The sequence below is a fragment of the Barbatula barbatula genome, assembly GCF_947034865.1.
Source record: "Barbatula barbatula genome assembly, chromosome: 19".
Taxonomy (NCBI): Eukaryota; Metazoa; Chordata; class Actinopteri; order Cypriniformes; family Nemacheilidae; genus Barbatula; species Barbatula barbatula.
The window spans coordinates 6,198,798-6,210,476 of NC_136782.1; the positions used below are offsets into that span (position 1 = coordinate 6,198,798).

Genomic DNA, 11,679 nt, shown 5'->3' on the forward strand with positions numbered 1-11,679 from the left:
CTTACTATGTTAGAAAAATGTGGTGGAACTGCACTGCAACTTCGCTGGATAATGACAAAGATGAGGGTGCAACCCTGCCCTAGGAAACCACTCGACATTTCTCAGAACGAAAACCAAAGAAAATATGGCATCGAGTTCACTGTTAATGTGAATTTTTATAAACAGCAAAATGAGAGAGAGGGACAGCATGTTCCCTAAAACATGCATCGATTCAAAGGTATTCAGAAAAGTCATGAAATAGAAGATCAATAATATTCACTTTGGTCAAAAAACCTCCATAAGATTAACAAAATGCTTTATGATAATTAGCTAAATAAAAATATGGCTACTAAGACACTGAAAATGCATTTAATAGTTTAGTTTCCCTATAGGTCACGATACAAGGACCTATTCATTACTTTAATTCGTCTAATTAGTGGAATTGGTAGAAATAATGTGCAAAGCTACACACATCTGTCTATAAGATAGAATTTTACAAACAGTTAGTTTAGTTTTATGTTTTTTTTAAGGATTAATTTGCACATGGTTTGCTTATTATAAAAACACCTCACAGACATATAAACAACATTAAAGCGTGATGTTCTTCAACTGTACATTTAATTGAAATTTTTCTGAAAGCCTATCATACTTTTATTGGCATAACGTTAAAAACTCACCGATGCCGTAAAGTGCAACCTTGGTGCTTCCTTTCTGCAGGAGAACCGGACTGATCTCAAGTTTTTCTACTGATCTACTGCGGCCAAAATGATTGACTAGACCAGCACAGCTCAACAGGTCTATAGCACACAGACCATCAGCCTGAAACACACAAACAAGAACCCACAACTCACTGCAAGCTTCACTCAAGGCACAGATGTTAAACTTTGTTCCTGCACATTTCATAAACCTGCGCAGTGTTACCTCCGATATAAGGCCGATATAAACCTGCGCAGTGTTTAATTCTAAATGCAAATTATTATTATTTGTTTGTTCAGGGTTGACTGAACTGGCATCTTCTCTTACCCCTGTGGGGTCGTCATGGTTACCATGTACACTGAAAACAGGGATGGAGATGTTGAGATTCTCGTCTAGGTAGTTAACCCATGGAAACCTGAGCACAGGGAAAAACACGTCATCAGACCTATTCTGCACATTAGAACATAATAAAAACAAGTACCAAGGTCTGAAGGTTGTTATGTTTGTTGTTTCTTCTATCTAGGAAATTGTCCGCTCCTGACTTACTTGCTTTGACTGAAATTGACAGCCTGATCGCTTAGGATCTCAAAGACAATTGGCCGGTCACCCATGCAGTACTTCCTCATCCCCTCCATGCAGCAGTGCATGGTCTTGCGGGATGGCTTGTTATCATGGAACAGATCCCCGCCCAGCAAAACAAAGTCAACCTAAGAGAACGTAAACGACGTGTATGCATACATGTAAACAAATTTTGCCAACGTATGCCTTTAAAGTCTATATATGCACATTCATTCAAACCTCATACTGCATGGCATATTTCATGATCTCATCAAACGTCACAAACGTGTCATTTCCTCTGACAGCGTCTTTCTCCAGGTAACCCAGGTGAATGTCGGTGGCAATGAGGATCTTGAAAGTGTCCTCGTCATCGCTATAAAAAGAGATTATAACATTCAGGATAAATGCTGCCCTGTGATGTCTCTGGATTGAAATGAAACTATTAAATGATAGGGATGTTTTTATTCTGCTTTCAAGACTAACATCTACATCTCCCTTCATCTAAGCCGGATAAACGCTCGCATTAAGTTATAAATACTCACCACGTGTTTCCAGCTGATGTCATGTTGAGAGACTAGAGGCAGTGAGCTATCGACTTAGTTGACAGACACAAAAAACACGAATCAATCAAAATGTTGTGATGCATTACATCTAGAAAAACGCTTAAACATCACTTTCATAACTAATTATCATCAAAACTTCAAAAGCACCTTGAACAATTTCCTATTTTGTATGATCAACAACAAACAGAACATTTACTTGCATAATTCAAGTTTATTTTACCCAACGGGGGATTGTTTCCCGTCAATGTTCACATCTCAAACGCACACGCTCTCTCTCCCGCCTACCGCGGAAGTGGATAAAAGCGCATTGTTTTACTCACGGGAAGTGTAGTTTTACATGCAGAAACTCTCATTCATTTGGAAGGACAGGAAACTACATTTCCCAGGCTCCGTAGCGCCCAAACAAACCGCGTAGATTGTGCACACCGTGAACCAGGCTGATTTGCGTTGTTTGGTAAGTCAAATGTGTTTTATTTGCGGGCACGGAAGAGTAAATCGGTAGATGATTAAAATTGTTTGGTTATTGGTTGAACTGGTAGATCTCAGCCTTATAAGTATCGTGGGGATATCGATAGCAATATACTTGTGATATACAGTGCAATGTACCCTGACGGTATCAAATGGCCGGTTCTTTAATTTACAGAAGTCATCCTTTTGAAATGAACCATGGTTTTTGTTGGTAAAACTTTGGTACTATATTTGGTTATCTATAGTAATATCGTGGTTAAACTGTGGTGACTGTAGTAATACTATGGTACATTTGTGGTTAATATGGTTTTACTAAAGACGGATTCAGCGGCAACAACACAGACGTAACCATGTAATGTGACCCTAACTTAACTTCCGGTAGACTTATGCAAAAAATCAGTAACTGTTGAATAAATTAAAATAATTGAAAACCATTAATGTACAATAAAATATTAATAGCAGTAGGAATACACAGTCAATGTTCGATCAGATCGGTATCGGACGATAAATGGTCATTTTAATGCTATCGGCTGTTAATAATGTAATATATTATTGCTGGTTAAACTTCTTCAGCTGCTCACAGTTAAAATACATTAGTTTTTATTCTATTACCAAAACATCGTTGATGATAATACTTAGAGACTGTATTTATGAATGTGTACAACTATTGGAACAAAAGCACATTGTTTGAATGAGACTGCGTACTGAATGCTTTCTGTCTTGAGACTTGTGGCTGTTGAGAACACTTCCTGGGTTGCTCTGGGAGAAAAAATATAATTTGAATATAATTTTTAAAATGTTAAATATCGGCTTCCAATGTTAAAGAATTATTGTTTTTCTGCCATGTCGGTGTACATCAGATAAATTGTTATATTGCCAGCTAGACTGATAACCAAACACAGACCGGACGTTAACTTAGGGTCAGGTGCGTGCGTCTGATGAAACTGTTTATATATAGAAGTCATTTAATAATTTAAGTCATGGAGCTTCCCGAGGGGTTCAATCAGCTTGATCTGCTGGGGTCTCATGGCCACATGATCCCGGTGGGGGCGAAGAGCGGATGGGAGGAAGAAGACGATGAGGAGGATGAAGATGAAGGCTGCCAAACCGAGCAGTGGTTTCAGGAACAAGAGCTCAAATTACAAGACAACCCCACTGAACTGATATTATGGGCTGCTGAGAGGAATAGAGTAAGAGATCTTTATCTAGCTTTTCATGTGAACTGCATGTTTAAGGGTCCAGCGTATGATATTTAGCAGCATCTAGCGGTGAGGTTGTTTTGGAACAACGCCACCAAAATGTTTACATTTGGACACACAACTGGCTATTACAAGAACTTTTACCTGCTTTGAGTATAGATGCATGTTAAGATTTATCAAATGTATCTCAGCCGTTGAGTCCATGAAACCGGTCTCGTGTGTATTTTCTATCTGACACATAATTTTACTGAAATTAGCTGATGTTCATCTCCAGAGAGCAGGTTCAATTTATGGAAATACCTAATGCCATCGGCACGCTTCCAGCGTTTTTACCACGTTATGAATACAAAATACATTGACTGTTTTATTTAGCAGGGCATTTTGAGCGAGAAATAGCTTTATATTAAATAATGCATTAAAGCTGTTCTGGGATTAAAACGTTTGTACTGTAAATATTATTTGTGAAAGTTAAAGAAATATTAAGTGCTTACCACAGAAAATAATTGACAATTTTAAACAAAACGCTAGGACTGTCTATCCACTTAATCCCTTAAACACAACATGTTGCATGTTGTCATAATATTTCTTTCCAGGTATAATAAATTAAAATAAGGTTGTATTTCTTAATGCATTAATTCCCTACAAATCCTTACGGTGCACTGTAAAAACCAGTAAGCATCGGGTGTTCACTTATTTGAAACTATATCATTGGTCTACACGTTTAGAACAAGACTACATTTACATTGAAGATGCGAGATTAATCATATATATATATATATTTAAAGCTGTACAATAAATGTTTAACTGATGCATTTGCTTCTCTCTCTCGGTCACCCACAGTTAGCTACAGTAGAACGTCTCCTTGCATCAAATGCAACCCTTGCTAATTGTCATGATATTGATGGTTACACCCCTCTTCACCGCGCTGCCTACGGGGGACATTATGCTGTGGTCTCAGCTCTTCTCGACGGCGGAGCAGATCTTCACGCGAGAACGACAGAGGGTTGGACGCCACTACACAGCGCCTGTTGCTGGGGTCACACCACCGTGGCTTCCTGTCTTTTGAGGCGAGGAGCAGAGATCAATGCCATGACCGTGGGCCACCTCACACCCCTGCAGCTGGCCGCAGGAAATTCTGCTGCGGGTCAGACTATCGAGCTGTTGCTGTCACACCGCACCCTTCAGACAGGACTAATAAACAGCGCGGGAGAGACAGCGTATGAAATAGCACGCCGCACAAGTGCACATCACAGGCTCTTTGAGATGGCAGAGCCTTGTAATAACATCTGCTGACACTAATGTGTGGATCTCGTGTGGAACTATCCTTCATATTAAAATGCACGTATAAACAAATACTGTAAAAGAAATCAAATGTGTAATAATAGGATATTTTAATACTGTTGCTGCACAACACCGCAAATACAATCATACAAAACAAACCGATAATACACTTTGGGTTGTAGACATTGTATTGCAGTGTAATAACACAAATGCGAAGTAGAAACTAACATGTACTTACTGTAATGCTAGGTTTGGTTGCTTGGAATCATGCACAATTTACTGTTAATACTGTACTAAGGACAAAAACAGGACAAGGCTTTTGACTGACAGAAAAAGGTGGTAACCCAGCAACACAGTCTTGACATCAGGCAACCTTAAATAAAAACAGATTCACGTGCCGTAACTTCACATATATGAACATACACGTATAAGTTTGACACCGGAAAAGCAGGTCAAAGTCTTATGTGCGCCGGGGAATTCTGGGTAAAAGATTTTTCTAGATGCTGCACGTGTTCCCTGATGCTAACTAAGCTACACTCCCTGCATCTGAATGTGCTTACTTCACTACAACATAGTTAGCAAAATAACTGTATTGTATCAGAATATTAAGTATTCAAAAACAGCATGCAAACAAATTGTGACTGACCGATCACATGACAATCATTATAGAAGTAAAATACTCAAAATGTATTCATACCACACACTAGGGCTGTGCGGTGTTAAACAAAAATGAGAGTTATAAGTCTCATATAGTGTTAAAATTAAGTCTGTAAAATCCATTTAAACTGCATCAAAATATTACATTTAAAAAATGAAAATGATACAACTAATATACACTCACCTAAAGGATTATTAGGAACACCATACTAATATGGTGTTTGACCCCCTTTCCCCTTCAGAACTGCCTTAATTCTACGTGGCATTGATTCAACAAGGTGCTGAAAGCATTCTTTAAATGTTGGCCTATATTGATAGGATAGCATCTTGCAGTTGATGGAGATTTGTGGGATGCACATCCAGGGCACGAAGCTCCCGTTCCACCACATCCCAAAGATGCTCTATTGGGTTGAGATCTGGTGACTGTGGGGGCCATTTTAGTACAGTGAACTCATTGTCATGTTCAAGAAACCAGTCTGAGATGATTCGAGCTTTGTGACATGGTGCATTATCCTGCTGGAAGTAGCCATCAGAGGATGGGTACATGGTGGTCATAAAGAGATGGACATGGTCAGAAACAATGCTCAGGTAGGCCGTGGCATTTAAACGATGCCCAATTGGCACTAAAGTGTGCCAAGAAAACATCCCCCACACCATTACACCACCACCAGCCTGCACAGTGGTAACAAGGCATGATGGATCCATGTTCTCATTCTGTTTACGCCAAATTCTGACTCTACCATCTGAATGTCTCAACAGAAATCGAGACTCATCAGACCAGGCAACATTTTTCCAGTCTTCAACTGTCCAATTTTGGTGAGCTCGTGTAGCCTCTTTTTCCTCTTTGTAGTGGAGATGAGTGGTACCCGGTGGGGTCTTCTGCTGTTGTAGGACATCCGCCTCAAGGTTGTGTGTGTTGTGGCTTCACAAATGCTTTGCTGCTTACCTCGGTTGTAACGAGTGGATATTTCAGTCAAAGTTTCTCTTCTATCAGCTTGAATCAGTCGGCCCATTCTCCTCTGACCTCTAGCATCAACAAGGCATTTTCGCCCACAGGACTGCAGCATACTGGATGTTTTTCCATTTTCACACCATTCTTTGTAAACCCTAGAAATTGTTGTGCGTGAAAATCCCAGTACCTGAGCAGATTGTGAAATACTCAGACCGGCCCGTCTGGCACTAACAACCATGCCACGCTCAAAATTGCTTAAATCACCTTTCTTTCCCATTCTGACATTCAGTTTGGAGTTCAGGAGATTGTCTTGACCGGGACCACACCCCTAAATGCATTGAAGCAACTCCCATGTGATTGGTTGATTAGATAATTGCATTAATGAGAAATTGAACAGGTGTTCCTAATAATCCTTTAGGTGAGTGAACATGTTTATCATTCTTATTATTTACCATCTCCCAAAAATCAGTTCCTGCTATCTGCAGCAAACTTTGATCAAGCACTTTTTGGGGGGAATTCTTAAAATTATTAAGTTATTGCAAAATAGTGTGATTATGCACATCTGCAGTATTTTGAAACCTGTGATATGTTGTGCAGCCCCACTACACACACATGCATGTTAATTGTACATACACTCAAAACAAATGGTGGGTTATCTTCAGGCCAGCATTGGGTAAAAAAGTGGCAAACCTATCTGCTGGGTTGTAAAATAACCTAATCCAACATTTTTTACAGTCTACTGTACAGTTGGTGAGTACCGTGTTGCCAACTGTTTGCAATAAAAAGTACCTAAAATCTTCTAAATGTCATCAGATGACATCGTGCTCTTGTGATGCCATATTCTGTCTAGCGTGGGCACTTTATATGCTTTGATTGTTTCTCTGTCCACACAAATTTAAACCTTTGAATAAAGCCCAATAAAGTTGTTCACTTGCATGTGCACTACTTCTAAAAGGTTTGCCTGAAACTCACTTGATTTGTAGGCGTTTTTTTTAAGTTGCTATAGGCCTTTGTAGCAACAAGGTTGCTAAGCTGATGTACGCAAGATTCACTGGTTACTACAGAAACCTTGCTATTTCTGCTTTTTTGAACATGTAGATCCTCCCAATATAACATTTTGATATTTTTTCTGGGTAATTAGCTCCCTGATATAATTACGACTTATTATGAAGGATTCATTTATCATCATTTTTAGGGCAGCACAATTTAGTTTGTTGTTTTATGCTGTCTTTATTTGCTTGCCTTAATGCTTTGATCCCAAAAACCAAGCTGAAAAATACAATGATAAAAACAAATCATTAATGTTTCAATTGAAATATTTTATTACAGTAGAGTCTATAACAAACTTTTCATTGCAGGAATGGCCTCTACAGTAAATGTTTAAATTGTATTGTTTATTTTAAGCACTGCATGTACTTTTTATTTTAAGACCTTGTTAGTATTTTACAATTTGTAGTTTTTAATACTGTTTTTAATAGTACAGATTTTCTACCACCCTATGAATCTTTCAATGAATTCACTCGCGAAGCCTTTTACAATACTCCATGTTTGTCTAAAGACTATGTTTGCTTTTAGGTGTGGTATTTTGAAACTTCAGAATTACCTGAAAGCTTCACGTGGTTATATTCATCAGTTGTATAAAAGCTCTCTGCAAATGTAGCTGCAATGCCGTTTAAACCCAACCCACATACGGGTGTAAACAAAGACCCCTTTAAGCCGTGACCCTATTCTGACCCGGTGCCACGTAATAGCTGTATGACTGAGAGGACTGATTCAGAAAGCACTTCGCCTTATGAGCTTAAGGGAGTTTTACTTTAGTTCTCAAAGATAAATGAGGAACCCATTCAAAACTAGTTTGTCCGGGAAAACAGGTTGGATTGATATATTATATATCGCGAATCTGATTTAAGCTTTTAGACTAGATCCGATGTGCTCAGACGGCAAATTTTTACTGACATTGCCACTTGGATACATGGATAACAACTCCACATGCGGCCAGACGAAACATCACACCCAACTCGAAGAGTAAACGGTGCGCATCGAGAAAAACGATGTCGCGCTGCGTTGTCATCTCGGAGATCACACCGGTGGATTTTTGCTCTAGCGCTTGTCTCTTTTGTGGTTTTGTTCGTGTTAACCCTAATGTGTTTGCCCACATCGCGGGAGGATGCGCCTATTGGGGTTCGAAACGAGCCCCCCAGTGTGACGCTCCTCATCTGGTGGCGACCATTCGGTAACCGGCAACCCCTGCCCGACTGCGCCGCGGGATACGGGATCCAAGGCTGTACACTGACGGAGGAAAGAGGCGCGTATGACCGCGCCGAGGCCGTGATCGTGCACAACGCAGAACTGATGCGCAACTGGAGCGCGCTACCCCGCGCGCCGCGACCTCCGCGCCAGAAGTGGATCTGGATGAACTTTGAATCTCCGAGGCACTCAGGCTGGCTCGCCGGGCTGGGCGGACTGTTTAACCTCACCATGTCATACCGCCGAGACTCGGACATCTTCATGCCCTACGGGTACCTGCAGTCCCGGGGTGGGGATGGAGATGGAGATGCCCAGCAGGTGCGTGCGCGGCGCGGGCTGGTCGCGTGGATCGTTAGTAACTGGAATGAGGAGCACGAGAGGGTGCAATATTTCAGACGTCTCCGAAAATACATACAGGTGGATGTGTTCGGGCGCGCGGGGCAGGATTTGATATCCGACAGCGTGACGCGCACCGTATCCCGGTACAAATTCTATCTGGCTTTCGAGAATTCCGTCCATACGGATTACATCACAGAGAAGCTGTGGAGGAACGCGCTCGTATCAGGGGCCGTGCCCGTGGTTCTCGGGCCGCCGCGCGAGAACTATGAGCTCTTTCTTCCAGCAGATGCGTTCATACACACGAATGACTTCAGGAGCCCGCTTGGGCTTGCAGCGTACCTGAAACACCTGGACCTCCATCCCGCGCTCTATCGGCGCTACCTCACCTGGAGGCGTCACTACAGCGTGCATGTGACGTCATTCTGGGCGGAGCATTACTGCATGGCCTGTAGAGGTGTTCAGGCCAGCAGACACCAGAACAAAGTCATCACTGATCTTGCTGTCTGGTTTGATTCCTAATGTCCGTTTGTGTTCCACATAAGTATTGATGTATGTGCCATTTAGTTCAAATGGAATTTACCTTTAATTCGGATTGTTGTCAAAGGTTTATGGCAGGGGCGATTTTAGGGTCAGAGCTTTAGGGGTGCTGAGCACCCAATGAGCCCCACTGCAAAGCCCCCCCCCCCCTTCTTTTCACACAAATACAAAAAATGTGTCTATTGAAAAATAACTTAATCATTTTAACATTGATTCAACTAACTCCAAAATCCAGATTTTTTTTAACACCTTTTTTGCAGAACAGAACTCCTTGCATGGCAATCCCTTTAAAGTAAGAACGATAGAACGGAGCCGTTTGAACTAACTAAACCTAAAATACTGAATGAGTGGTCGCTAACACATACAAACAAGGTTTAAGTTCACACAGACAGCCCCCTGTAACAAACACAAAACCTTCTTCACACAGCTTCTCCTGACCCTTAACTCCATATTCCTCCTTCTGTATCAACAGTCATCAGATTGGTTAGATTAGATTTTTATTGTCATTGAACAATGTAACAGGTACTTGGACAACAAAATGTAATTCACCTTCTGTAAATTATTTACAAATGGCCATCTATATCTGGTCGCACACCAGTCTGAACTTTCATAAGCCAATATAAGTCATCAATAAATCAAAAAAATTAAGAAAAGAAGGTAATGTCCAAAATATCCAGATAATTTACAAATCTTTAAAGTATTTCCCCTGAATCCCCATTTTTGCTCTACTTTGGGAGAGTTAATCTATGTCGCCGCACTTTGAGGCTGGCAAACCTGTCAATGACCCTTTGGGGTTCAATTATTTCAAGCAACTCCTTCTCAATAGACATCACAGCTATAGGTGCTGGAGTCTGCTTTGGCCTGTGGTCCTCCTGAGCCATGTATGGAGCCGACGCAAGGCACTAAGACTTTCAGTGAAGGGAACACGAATCTGAACTGTACCAGACTCACTCTTGCGCTTCAGAAAGAATCACTTCCTCTGACACTCTGGTCCAAACGCCAGGGCGATCACGTTTCCATGACGACTGACCAGAAAAGATGCACGTGACGTCATGTTTACGTGACTCCAGACTGTTGAAATGAGTATCAAATGAACGATAAACTTTAACAACAGAGACGCAGGTCCGCAGTTTAGTTGTTTTTGTTTCACGCGCTAGCAGTTAATAAACAGAACTGAATGCGTCTTGCGGAAGAACATATTAACCGGCGCTACTTCTCTCCGTTTATGACCATGGACGAGTCACCCAGGTCCTGTGCTACTCCACAGCGGCGGCGACCCGCTGGACTAAAATAGTCCGAAAATAAACACTTGTTATAGGTGTACCAAGGTGATTCAGGATACTGACTCCAGTACTCACCGATATGGTTTCGCAATCGGAACAACTCTATGTAAAAGGAAAGAAGTGCGAGACAGCTTTGGAGCAACTTAGTTGATTCACAACACTACATAACGTGTTCTCACTCCGCGTGTGTCTCGCGCTGAGCGGTGCAGGTACAGAGGAGGAAGAGAAGAGGATGACACCATTTGCTAAGCGGGGATGTTTCATTTTCATCCTTAACACAGACATTTTAATCCAAAAACTACGGAGTATGTTTTGGAAATAATTTAACCTTCTAAAAGACGATTCTTTTTAGAATAACAACATTTCTTACTCCAAGTTTTAGGGGTGCTGAGCTCCTTTTTAAAAAGGGGCTAGCTTCGCCCATGGTTTATGGGGCCCAAGACAACATTTATAAAGGTGGGCCTTCTCTTCCTCGGACCCATAAGAGGGATACATTTGACTGTCATGTTCAACACAATTCAAAGAAAAAGTCATATTATTTAAACGTATATTTTATATTTAGATGTCTTTTGAAATGTACATAACTGTATGACAGAGTAACAGAAATTGTTGGTTTATAAGAATGTCAAAACCAAACATTCTTCTCAAATAAACTATTTTTAAAGGTATATAAAAGTGTTACAATGATTTTTTTATAACATCTAAACACTTTGTAGAGTCTTTCAAGTTTGTGTGTAGTGTAAATGCACGTATAGTTACAGGGCCGGTGTTCTGTCGAATTGTACCTTGTCAGATTTTCCACCACAGCTCAAAAAGGAATATATTCTAAACCACATCTACAAAATAAACCGGTAGGATGATTTTTAAATCATGAATTGTTGAGTCAATTTGCAAATCACTCCAGGAGCTCTTCATTTGAA

General features: G+C 40.8%; 3 protein-coding genes across 8 annotated transcripts in view; 2 read left to right on the forward strand and 1 right to left on the reverse strand.

The window, feature by feature from the left end:
• mre11a (MRE11 homolog A, double strand break repair nuclease) overlaps positions 1-2,123 on the reverse strand; it is a 25,377-nt gene extending 23,254 nt beyond the window's left edge. The window contains exons 1-6 of one of the 4 annotated variants that reach the window (XM_079482037.1): positions 2,017-2,120; positions 1,776-1,828; positions 1,474-1,606; positions 1,222-1,382; positions 1,003-1,090; positions 657-798 (exon numbers count right to left, since the gene is read on the reverse strand). In XM_079482037.1, the coding sequence (XP_079338163.1) occupies positions 657-798; positions 1,003-1,090; positions 1,222-1,382; positions 1,474-1,606; positions 1,776-1,798 (547 nt within the window). In that variant the 5' untranslated portion in view covers positions 1,799-1,828; positions 2,017-2,120. Of the gene's footprint in view, positions 1-656; positions 799-1,002; positions 1,091-1,221; positions 1,383-1,473; positions 1,607-1,775; positions 1,829-1,916 lie in introns of all 4 variants that reach the window. The other 3 variants (XM_079482036.1, XM_079482039.1, XM_079482038.1) reach the window with 3 other exon arrangements.
• ankrd49 (ankyrin repeat domain 49) lies at positions 2,121-7,639 on the forward strand. 3 transcript variants are annotated; one of them, XR_013788037.1, is made up of 4 exons: positions 2,121-2,250; positions 3,243-3,454; positions 4,304-5,296; positions 5,452-5,536. XR_013788037.1 is itself a non-coding variant. In XM_079482040.1 (3 exons), the coding sequence occupies exons 2-3, from the start codon at positions 3,245-3,247 to the stop codon at positions 4,754-4,756; spliced, it is 663 nt and encodes a 220-aa protein (XP_079338166.1). In that variant the 5' UTR covers positions 2,121-2,250; positions 3,243-3,244; the 3' UTR covers positions 4,757-7,639. The 3 variants fall into 3 exon arrangements, 2 of the variants coding, with proteins under 2 accessions (XP_079338166.1, XP_079338167.1); XM_079482040.1 differs by having other exon boundaries at positions 4,304-7,639; XM_079482041.1 differs by lacking the exons at positions 2,121-2,250; positions 5,452-5,536 and having other exon boundaries at positions 3,112-3,454; positions 4,304-4,888.
• Positions 7,640-8,294: 655 nt separating this feature from the next.
• On the forward strand, positions 8,295-11,420 carry LOC306908309 (alpha-(1,3)-fucosyltransferase 4-like). Its single transcript, XM_079481065.1, has one exon. The coding sequence runs from the start codon at positions 8,343-8,345 to the stop codon at positions 9,456-9,458; it is 1,116 nt and encodes a 371-aa protein (XP_079337191.1). The 5' UTR covers positions 8,295-8,342; the 3' UTR covers positions 9,459-11,420.
• Positions 11,421-11,679: the final 259 nt, after the last annotated feature.